Source organism: Chroicocephalus ridibundus, chromosome 4, assembly GCF_963924245.1.
Source record: "Chroicocephalus ridibundus chromosome 4, bChrRid1.1, whole genome shotgun sequence".
Lineage (NCBI taxonomy): Eukaryota > Metazoa > Chordata > Aves > Charadriiformes > Laridae > Chroicocephalus > Chroicocephalus ridibundus.
Window position 1 is genome coordinate 51,597,129 of NC_086287.1, and position 11,762 is coordinate 51,608,890.

At 41.3% G+C, this 11,762-nt stretch overlaps 1 protein-coding gene across 1 annotated transcript; it reads right to left on the reverse strand.

Annotated features, from left to right (window-relative positions):
* Positions 1-2,806: 2,806 nt before the first annotated feature.
* Positions 2,807-5,917, reverse strand: RAG1 (recombination activating 1). Its single transcript, XM_063333701.1, has one exon. It carries the CDS (start codon positions 5,915-5,917, stop codon positions 2,807-2,809), a length of 3,111 nt encoding a protein of 1,036 aa, XP_063189771.1.
* Between the last annotated feature and the right edge of the window lie 5,845 nt (positions 5,918-11,762).

Sequence of the window (11,762 nt, forward strand, 5' to 3'; positions counted from 1 at the left end):
GGAGAAAAAGATTAAACTAGATTCAAGTCCAAAGAAAAGAACAAAAAAAACCGTAGTAGTTCTCTGTTTCAGCCATACTGCCCAGGGCTGGTAGAATGTGAAATATGTCTTGATGGCTTAATGATATTTCACAAAAGAATACTTTCACATGCCACTGCATTCCTCTGTCCTCGTCCAAGCTCTGTTCGGTCTGATGAGTTACCCCAGGATATAAACCTCGTCTTGAGAAATCATACATATATGGATAAAACTTACTCAAGCCTTTTGAAGGCAGTGAGATGAATCACTTGCTGTTACATCAGCACCTTGTTAAAGTGAATTTGGAATTGGAAAATGTCAGCAGAGTCCCTGAGATTGCATGTGCAAAATGAACAAAGTCTGGTCTGTCACTCCAGTGGCCCATATGTATTGCGATGAATGGGTCTGGATTACTTGGGGGTGAGATTCACTCCTGTGCAAAAAGCAGCAAAAACTGTGTATACCACTTAAATGGAGTGAAAATCACCATGAGGTGAGTCAAGGTTTTTAAACTGGGCGCTGGGTTATTCAAGGAGAGTCAAGAGTAAAACATAAGATAATACACTTGTCCCAAATATTCATACAGAGGAAAAAGAAAAGGGTGCAACTATTTGCATAACGAAATACACGAAATATGAAAAAAATGCAAACTATATCTGCATTTACTGCTAAAGGATGTTCTTTATACCTGCCATTTATACTTCCTGGAAAACTTCTTGTCTGCATTTATTGGTAAAGAATGATACTTATATAAACCTGGTATTTAAGGGAAATACTTGTTTTATTCAAAGAAATGAAAAAAAAATTAACCTAGAAATGAACGGTCAGTAAGTGTAGATGTACATGGTACAACATACAAAAAATGCTGTAGTCCTTATGACTGCTGAAGGAATTATGTGTTTTAAGTAAAATTTGCCAAGTGCAAATTTTGACATAATGTTAAACTGTTTGAAGAAACCATATTAGAACAAAATCCTAAATTACAGAATAATTAAAAAAATAGTATTTTACTTAATAAAATCAAAAGAAAGACATAATCAGAATAACACTAATATTTGTTCTAATTACTAACAGTTAACTGTATTTTTTCATTGTCCGTAAATGGTAAATACCAGACCCTTAAAGCTATAGTAATTAACGTGAAGAAGATACTACTAAACAAACCTCAGAGCGTTAATTCTTTAAGTTTGTTGTTCACTTACACGCACAAACCAACTTCCTCCACATCAAAATAAAACCAAAAAGCAGATTCTTTTAGATCTGTGCTTTGATTCTTTCTGCATTTAATCTTGTTTCAGAAATATTACTCCAAACACTGTAATGCCCTAGCTACAGGTGCAAATCTGAAAAGCTAGATGATTTCCAGGCATCTCAGGTAGTTTTGAGTATATTTCATTAATATGTCATTGAATGAAATTCGGATAATTTTAGTATCTGAATATACTAAATACCACTTCAGTAAGGCACGTATCACCAACAGAATGGTTCATTTAATAAAGTATGGAGGAATGTCAACTAAACATTGCTGGAATAATGTAAAATACAGTATGCGCTGATTTCAAGACAGTTCATTGTTTTTTAATTAATCTTGTATGACAGCTATCTTTGAGGTTAATAAATATCATTCCTCTTTTACAGATTTGGAAAATGAGACTGTGAGTGTGGTGTATCCCAGGTGTGGAAAAGCTCAGTATCAGATACAGTTGGAGCACATCAGCAGCAGTCAGTGAGATATCCTAACAGAGAAGATCAGAACACTGGCGTGTGTCTGTGCCTGATAAAGGTAATAGCCATCTCCTGACAAAGGGGTCTGCTGTGACTGAAGTCACTTGGTGAAACTCTGGGCCTGCTGGTATTAATGACATTTTACTTGTGACTTCAGTGAGGCCAGGAATTCACCCAAAAAAACTCTACTAGTATAAGTTATACTATATCCCAAAGTTACCATAGAAATCTAAAATGCTTATGAAGCAACAAGCTACACAGCAGAATTTGAATGTACTTTGTATAGTGAGATAACCACAAGGCACTGTAAATCCTGATTTAGGAGCACAAGTACAAGTTTGCATTTTAGACTAAACAGACTACGATAAAAATGTCTTTAAAAAATTCCAGCTACCTTTCCTATATCTTCATGTAGTAAATTAGCACGGTGATACCACCATCTGTTCCCAAGCAATCCTACAATATAAATGTTAAATAATAATATTTTTTAAAGATTTTGAGATCAAAGTTTGCATATTTAGTCAGTATTTTATAAACAAATAACTGAACTTTATCCCAAAGCAATTACCCAAGTGTCTCACTGACGAATCTTTACTTATAAAAGCTAAAGGACCATTAAAAAAATAATCAAACCCTCTTAAAAAGTACATAGCAACATAGTTTTAAAAATGCAAACAGAACAAATAGCCATGCTCCTTTTTTCAGCAACTATCATAACTCTTCAGAATCATATTCATTCCAAAAAATGCTACTTGGTATGAAACCTAGTTTACTTTGTCTTTCTCACTTACAAACAACACTCTAAGACCAAAATAAACTGAAGACCCTCCTTTGCAATTTGTTTCTGCCTTCATCTCACGTGACAACTTGTAAATGCACCACTGCATTGCCTCTTGGAAACCCCCACGGACATGGGGTTTATTAAACTCCACTCAGCACCTTTAACAGGGAGTGTAAAAATTGTTGTTTCAGACTTCTCTGTACCTCTGTACAGGCCTGAAGAACAAGCTGCATCCTTGCAGAGAGGCATCATCACAAACCCAACACCAAATGCGCCTTACGTTTAGAGTTGCACTGAATCATTGCTTTCCAAGACCTCCAATGGCAACGAGTCACCTAAACTATCCTCTGGATCAATGGTGAAGCCCTGGCTTTTTAATGTTTTATGAGCATTCATGAACTTCTGGAGGTACTTAGAGGTGTACAGCCAGTGATGCTTCAAGACATCCTCCATCTCATAGCATTTGGACTGTCTGGCATTCATTTTTCTGAACCTCCTAAACAGTTTGTTTCCAGACTCATTTCCTTCACTTGCCCAGGCCCCAATGGAACCATCTCTTTCAATGATTTCAGGAACGTGAGCAAGGGTTTTGTGGAAATAATTTGTAATCTTGCCTTCATATCTGTACTTGAACTTTGTAGATAGGAGCTCAGCAAAACGCTGTGAATTGTAGCTATACTGGCACAGCAATTCTGGACACTCCTTGGCAGGGCATGAAGATCGCCACACTGGCTTCATCTTCAGATAAAGGTCCATTAATTCTTTTAGGGCCTCATGCCTTTCCTCACACTTTATTAATTCACATACTGCCTCTACTGTCTCTTTGGACATGAGCTTTCTAGCAAAATTTCCACTCATCCTCATCATAGGCTTCAAGTTCATCTTCTTTCTGAGGTGTTTGTCAAGAGTTAACTGCCACCTCTTCCTCTCCTCTTTAGAGACGTCAGGATTCTTGTAAACTTCACCGATCTCCATCTGGAAGATCCTGTAGAATTCTGTTGCATTGCCAATGTCACAATGCAACGCATCTATGGAGGGAACAGTCTCAATAAAAGGTTTAGCTGAAACACCCTTCACTCTGTCACGGAGCTCATCAACAGATTCATGATATGGGTTGGACCTCCATATTTCATAGCGCTCCAGATTTTCAGCATGGCTCCTGGTTATGGAGTGGAAGACCAAATTCTGGGATGCCTCCAGGCGGGTTGCGTCACACAGGGTGCAAATGTAGGTGGAACCTGAGGCCTCCAGCCCTTCCACTTCTCGCACGAGTTTCTCATCATATCCTGTACCCCTAAAGATGAATTTGAACGTTCTCAGGATGCCTCCCATTTCAAGTAGCAGTTCACTGTTTTTCATAGACTCTCTTTCTGCTATGAGGGGGCTCAGGATTGCTGTCAGAGTTTCATGATCCGATTCATCAGCAAGCATAAGGCACAAGGGCTTGCAACACAACTCTGAATTGGGCTTTACTTCTTCAAAGATCCTCTTGCTTTCATTCCCACATGCTATAGCAATGTTCATGACTGTGAAAGAAAAGCGAACAGCCTTCTCTGGGACAGAAGGCCCACTTCCATGCTTCTCGCTGACATCTCCCATTCCATCACAGGACTCTTTTACTACCACAGTGAAGGGACCATTCAAATAGTCATCCAGGTTTTTTGCTTTCAGGCCTTCCAAGATCTCCTCCTCCATGTCCTTTAGGGCACAAACCAAGGCTGCATCATATCGAAATCTCTTTGCAATTGTGTCTACTGGGTAGTCATCAATTGAGAGTGTCAATCCTGATAGTCCATCTATAATCCCCACTTCTGTGTTAGTGGATACATTTTTCAAGGGAGGTTTCCACTCAAAGGGATGATAACCTGGTAGGAGGGCTTTCTCAGCAGTGCGAAGAGCATGCAAAGGCTGGAAGATCTGCCTCCCAGTGACAGCTTTTACTGTTCTATACATTTTATGATATTGGCTACAGCTGAGAAATGTGTTGACTCGGATTGCCAGGCAGACAGCAGGGTGAAGTCCAGATCCCCTCCCTTGCATTATCGCCTCCAGTTCATCTGCTTGTCTGTGTTCATTTTTTGCTCTTAAAGCTAGCAGGAACAAAGTCATGCATACAGCCTTTATATCACCGCCCTCTTCTTTCTCAGCAAAAGCCTTGACTTGACGTTTCAGTTCTCTCAGACGATGTTTCTGAGCTCTCCTGGTCAAAGACAGGAGATGCTGCCTTGGTCGGCCACCTTTATTTATGTGGCTGTAGAGCTCTCTGTCTTTCATTTCTTTGTGGCTGGAGAGGTGTTGGCCATATTTTCCATATAAGATCTCTTCATCACATTCCTTTACAGGGCATCTTATACCCAGGCTATCAAGGATGCTCAGGAAGGATTTCACTGGGGTTACCAGATCAGTAGGGAAGCAAGGATACCAGCAGGAGGGGCAATAGCTGCCCATAACTTTGATACATTTAAGGATGCAAGTTCTGCAAAACAAGTGTCTGCATGTTGTTTCCACTGGATCTGCCAAAATATGCTCACAGATCTGGCAAGAGATGGATTTAATGAAATCTACTGGGTAATCAACTGCAAGCAGCTTAGTGCTGAGATGTATATTCTTGCAATTGACAATCTCTTTCATTAAATTTTTGTTGTTTATCTGTGCTTGGTTCTTTACACCTCTGTTTATTCGAGCACGTTCTGCAATGGTCTTCACACGTTTGCCATGTTGTACACTGGGTGGCTGGCTTTTTCTCTTAACTCCCCGACTGGTAGTGTGGCACACATCACAGTTTGGGGAGTGGGGTTGCCACTCCATCGTGCTGTTCCGAGGAAAATACACTTCACATGGAGTATTACTGAATTTTCTGTGGATAATACTCCAGCAGTTGTGACAAAATCGAGTGGGATGGATAGTATCAACATCCCCTCGCACATCAATCTTAAAAACCTTAGAGATAAGATCTGGCCAAGAGGTTGCTTTTTTCTCTTTCTTTCTCAGAAGCCACAAAGTTTCATCATCCACTGGCCCATGCACTGGATGAGTTCTTTTGTAACAATCAGTTTTAAATGAAACTCCACAGATGCGGCAAAGTTGCTTCAGATTGTGCTGATGAGCTTTATTGTCTTGTGTTTTCACGTCATTGACATCTTTCTCAAGTGCCTCCCTGTTGCCCATTAAGTCCATCTTTTCTTGTCTTGGTACTGCTTCATCTTTATCCAGTACGATTTCTTTGTTTGAAGAAGTGAATTCTTCTGCCTGATCTTTGTTTATCTGCTGGCTGTTATCAGAAGGTGTTTTTTCAAATGATCTTACTTTAAACAGCTTGAATTTCCATTCAGAAAATTTTGTGTACGGATGCTGAATTTCTTCAGGCAGGTCCATTTGTGGTGCTACTGACATCTACAATCTGGCAGAAGCCAGGTCACCTGAGAAAGAGAAAGAATATTTAAATTAGCTCATCTTCCAAAATGAATAATAATGCCATGTTTTTTAATAGAACAGTTCTAATCACTTTAACTGATAAATGCTTTGAAAGTGAGTTACTTGTCCAAGACACCTACCGATTTGAGAGGCCCAGACATGGCTGTCCACTCAGTATCTCACATAAGTACCTGAATGTGTTTTGACTTCGATCCTGAGGCATGCACATGTCTGTTAGATCACTGATTCACCTTAGATAAAGCCATTAGTCATCCAGTATGAATATCCAAATCTGCTCTTTCCTTCTTATACTTGACTGAATTTACCATAAGCAAAGCTACTGTAGACAACAGAATTGCATTCTGAAAGTTCGGTGACTTTTTTATATGAAGCTGAACTCAATTGGTGTCTGAAATATAGACTTGTGTCTGCCTCATGCTTGATTATCTAAGTGAGCAAGACCACTGCTCTTACACCACTAGTTAGTCCTTGGTCTGATCTGAAGTGTATAGTACACACCATTTTACACAGGCAGGGCAGCACATACTACTCAATCCCAGTGTAGACTTCATTCAGGCCCCAGTTCTGTAAGGTACTTTAGCACGTGCTTAATGAATTAAAGCAGGAGGAGTGTGTCTTCTGCTGATGCAAAGCGCTACAGTTCCCTGGACTCTAAAGGAGATATGGCAATTTATACTGGCTGCAGATTTGTTCTAGAGAGAATATTCATACACTGCAAATTAGTTGTCTGTTAAGTACCCTGCTGAGAACTCTCTCTGTCAGGATTACTGGTACTGGAAAGCTGAAAATGTCTGTTCAAATTTGACCCCAATTTTAGCTTTCCTAGAGATGCAACCAAAAGTAATATCAATGTCATTGCCATAGATATACGGTATTGTATAAAAATAAATACAAGACTTTCACCTCAAACACTGAAGGTTTTTGCTACTACATCACACTTGGAAAACAAAATTGTGTAGAAACAAGAGAAGTGACTAACCTATTTTTCATTATCTGGCTATGATGAGAAGTGCATAAAGTGAGCAAACAATATAGAGAAGATTCAACTATGTTTTCTGATTTATTTTGTTTTTACTGATCTAGTTGGTGTGAGAAATAAAACTGGGAAAAACTATGGATTAAGACTATATACTAGAACTAGAAATGTCATGGGTATGGCCATGGTTTCTTTAACTGATTATATCACCACTCCAGCAATTCACATAACTTGCTAGAAATCTCAGTTTGGTGTCTATTCGGAAAGTGTCCTTCACAAGAAATACATCCAAGTCATGGTCTAAAGTGATGATGCTCAGGGTGCTCCTGAGATTGTTTCATTTATAACCTTTCAGTAAAGCATCATTTCAGTACAGTCTTTCATAGTCCGTTGGGAAAGGACTGCATGCTTTGATTAAATTCCAGATCCAGAATGACATATCAGTCTGCTCAGCTATTTCCTTAAGAGCTGTGTTTAACTTCAAAATCATTCATTAGGCCTTGGCGACTAAAATTTAGGGGTTTTTTCTACCCAGCTTCTCTTCATTTCGTCCCACTGAGAACAAGCTGTCCATACTGCTGTCCCCATCTGTCTCCATTGCTCCGTCCAGCTGCCTGTACTCTATCTGCACTGTGGTCCCCTGCTGTCCGTCACCAATCCAGCCTGGCAACATGCTTGCTTGTATTCTGCTGTTCATAGGTCTGTGATGTGCAGCTGTGCCCAGATGTATTCACAGCGTTACTACTGTCTCACTTTCTCAGCTGCATCCTGGGGCAGACTTGGTAAAATCAATCCACTGAGCAATAAACTGTTTGCCCCTGAATAGTCCTGTGTTCCTATTACCTGCAGAGTGATTGAATTGCCCTATACTGTCCACAGATTCTTTTCTTCTACAGAACACCCTATGCAATTTTGTGTAATTTCACCATCTCCAACAGCACCTTCAGAATCTCTTAAACCATGAGCAATGAACGCCTCCTCAGGGTGGTATCTAAGTCATTGTAAAGAAACAACCAGCACTGAGTACATTTAGAGCAAAATATTTAATACTTTCTTTACTCTTCTAACCCTTTGACTGAGTGCCACCATAGTGTCATACTCACCTCCAAACTCATGATCTAACTCTTGCTATTAATCTCCAACTCCAGTGAATCTGAGAGGGTTTACCCCTGCTAAAGAAAAGTTCAAGCTTTCTTTTTTTTTTTTTTCTCCTCTTTCATTAAACATGCCCTAGAAGAAATGAACGACAAAGAAGCCCTCTCAGGTCACCCAACCTTCGCCTTCTGCACTAGATAATTGTTGCCAACAGGCTACTCATGAAACGTTTTGAATTGCCTAGCTCCCAGGCAGTGGAGATATCAGCAGCTCTCTTGGGAGAGATATAAATATTCCCAGTGCTAAGAATATTGCCTGCTACTCATGCTAAATTTGCCTGTGTTCTGTTATTCTAGTTGGGGGTCACACTGAACAATCTTCTGCCTGCCTACCCCACTCAGATTCTTACAGGGTGAACGCAGGCACGAACCCCCAGCCATGGTTATTTAATCAGCTCTGACAGCTGTGTTCAGAATAACCTGTTTTTATTTTGAAAAGGGAAAAGAAATCCCTTTTGTTCCCAGATCACAATATTTCCTGTGTTTCTGAAGATGAGTGAGATTGCAATACTTTTACTCAAATCAAGGTAGACCTTGCTTTATAGATAATCTCACCAAAATGAACAGAACAACCTCTGAGGTGAGGAAGCACGTGTAAAATGACATCACTGGCCTGCACATTAAACCAGGAAAAGAAACCAACACTCAGATGTCCTACAAGCATCTAGGATGCTGTCATTAGTACTGCCAGCCTACCTTTAGTTCACTGTCAGTTGTAGAGCTGCTGCTATCTCTGCCCAGTTTTCTCCAAATGTCAAGCTTGCTTGCAGTCTCTTCTGCATGCTCTTGCTTTTTCTGTGTTCCCTCTGCTTTTTAAAGACGCTGCAGTGCTGTTTATCTCACTTATCCCTGTCCCTCCGAGCTCCCAGTACCACCCTGGTGCTAACCACAGGTTACTTCAACTAAACACAATACAGAACTCTCAAATCCAGGTGGCACCTGGCAATTTATGAGGCTTAACCACAAAATTCAAATAAACAAGGTCTCCTTGTGTGAGACTCTTGGGCTCTGAGATAAGTATGTAGACTCTCTCTGAGGAGCACCTGCACTGTTTTTTAAAACAAAGTTTTGCATTTGGCTTTCTTCTTTATAGTTGCAGAGATGTTTTCTTCACTGTTAACTCACAGAGAGGAGAACCTGGTGTCTAGTCACACCACTGTCCAACATCAAGGCTATTTGATTGAAGGCCCTCAGGTCGACAGCAGCCAAGCTTCTGGGGTTTCAGTGAATTGACAATGGGGATCACAAAGTGTCCTTTCTTCTGATACCAGTATTTAATTTTCAAGGATATTGCTTCTTTGGTGGTGTACGTCCAGAATCTTGAAGGCACTGAGCAGGGAAGACAAATCAGCAATATAAAAGCTAGCTATATACATATTAAGTAACTGGTAGATATTACACCAGGTATAGGCCACAGTGGGCCACAAAGTGGCAAGTAGAGTCTCTTCTCTGGAGAAGCCCCAGTTGAACACCCATGCTTAGTTTCCACAGAGCAACTGTCTCAAAAACTTACTCAAAGTGGAAAGAAACCAAATGCTGTCACACAAGAGCACCCTGAAAGTTTTCATTGTCCACACATAACAATGTGCAAAAATTCTAGCAATCCATCAAGTCGTTCCAAATGTGAACATCATTTCATACTCCAGAAGCAGGAATTTGCAATAGCGGTGTAACTACATAAACACCTACCCAAGCATTTCCCCTTCTCATGAGACTTTGTGATCCTACAGGACTCAAATCCATTTCCAACTTGCACATTCTTCCCTGACAAGGCAACTATGAGGGAGGCCGCTGTGCTTTCACTGTGGCTCAGGATCCCCCAGCTAATGCGGCCCCTACCTGTCAGCATCTTACACAACACTGATGACAGCCAGAGGGAAAATCAGGAAAAGTTGCAATATTTGGCATTTGCTATAGCTAGAAGTGCTGAGAGGATTCCCTCTCCATTATCCGCTCTGATCTTACAATGCTTTCAATACTTAGAATCATAGCATCGTTTATATTGGAAAAGACCCTTAAGATCATCAAGTCCAACCGTTAACCTAGCACTGCCCAGTCCACCCCTAAACCATGTCCCTAAAAGACATCTACATGTCTTTTAAATACCTTCAGGGATGGTGACTCAACAGCTTCCCTGGGCAGCCTGTTCCAATGTTTGTCAACTCTTTCAATGAAGAAATTTTTCCTAATATCCAATCTAAACCTCCCCTGGCACAACTTGAGGCCATTTGCTCTTGTCCTATCACTTGCTACTTGGGAAACGAGACTGACCCCCACCTCTCTACAATCTCCTTTCAGGTAGCTGTAGAGAGCAATAAGGTCTCCCCTCATCCCCCTTTTCTCCAGACTAAACAACCCCAGCTCCCTCAGACGCTCCTCATAAGACTTGTTCTCCAAAGCCCTCACCAGCTTCGTTAGTCTTCTTTGGACGCGCTCCAGAACCTCAATGTCTTTCTTGTAGCGAAGGGCCCAAAGATGAAAATAGTAGTGGAGGTGCGGCCTCACCAGTGCTGAGTACAGGGGGACGATCACTGTCCCAGTCCTGCTGGGCACACTATTTTGGATACAAGACATGATGCTGTTGGCCTTCCTGGCCACCTGGGCACACTCCTGGCTCATATTCAGCTGGCTGTCAACCAACACCACCAGGTCCTTTTCTGCCAGATGGCTTTCCAGACGCTCTGCCCCAAGCCATTCTTTAAGATGAAGTCTTGGAGAAGTGGTTAGTGCTGAGTCTGTGTGCCACAAGAGAGGCTAACAGTTCCTCAGTAACCAAGTGTAATGATTCATGCCAAAGCAAGTAATGCATGGAGAAAGTAAGCAAAGTTCAGGGTAAAACCCTGATGATATCCTTGCTCGGATTCTGACTCATGCAAAACCCTAATGTGAAATAAATCCCAATCAGAAACAACTGAATGGGAGTGTCTGGATAAGGTGGAACAGAAATCATAGAGGTTATTCCAGGCCAAGGCAGTGTGGGACAAGGATGTCATGGCTGAGGCACGTATAGACCTCTGAAAACATTAGATGGCTAGGTCCTGAGGCCAGCTCTTCCACTGTCCCTGTTTTTCCTGGTCTTCCTAACAGCCTGCCTATGTTTACTATTCATTCCCTAGCATTTGGAGAGACCTTTTCAAAGACATATCAGATCAGGCTGCAATGCCAGATATCAATCAAAATCACTCTCTGCAGTCACATACTAGTTTCCTCCCTTATCTTGAAACGGCAGACGCAGCTCGCTAACAATATGCATTGTTAGTGCTGAGTGATTTGGGGCTCTTTGAGAAGTAGTTTAGCAGATCTCTCCCTCTGAGGTGCTTATTCAAAACTTCACCCAGGTAGCTGGCTCTCTGCCCTGTTCCCCGGGAGCCCAAGTTCCTGTGCAAACAGCGCTGTGCAGGCAGCAGCTTGTTTATCAAAGGAGCCACATGAGCATATGTAAACCTAGTCAAGTGCTTTATTTCCCAAGTACCCAGGAAATCACCTTGAGAAAATATTGTCTTGTAGGGATACTGAAGGCAACTAAAGGTTTTAATTGATCTCAAACTGCTACAGCTTTGGGTGTGTTTTGTCTGTCTGAGCGTTACCTGCTCAACAGTTTGTGCTGCACAGATCCAGTGCTGGAAAATGTTTTCCCTGTGCCCCTGGCGCCACCGAGTGGAGAAGAGCGGTT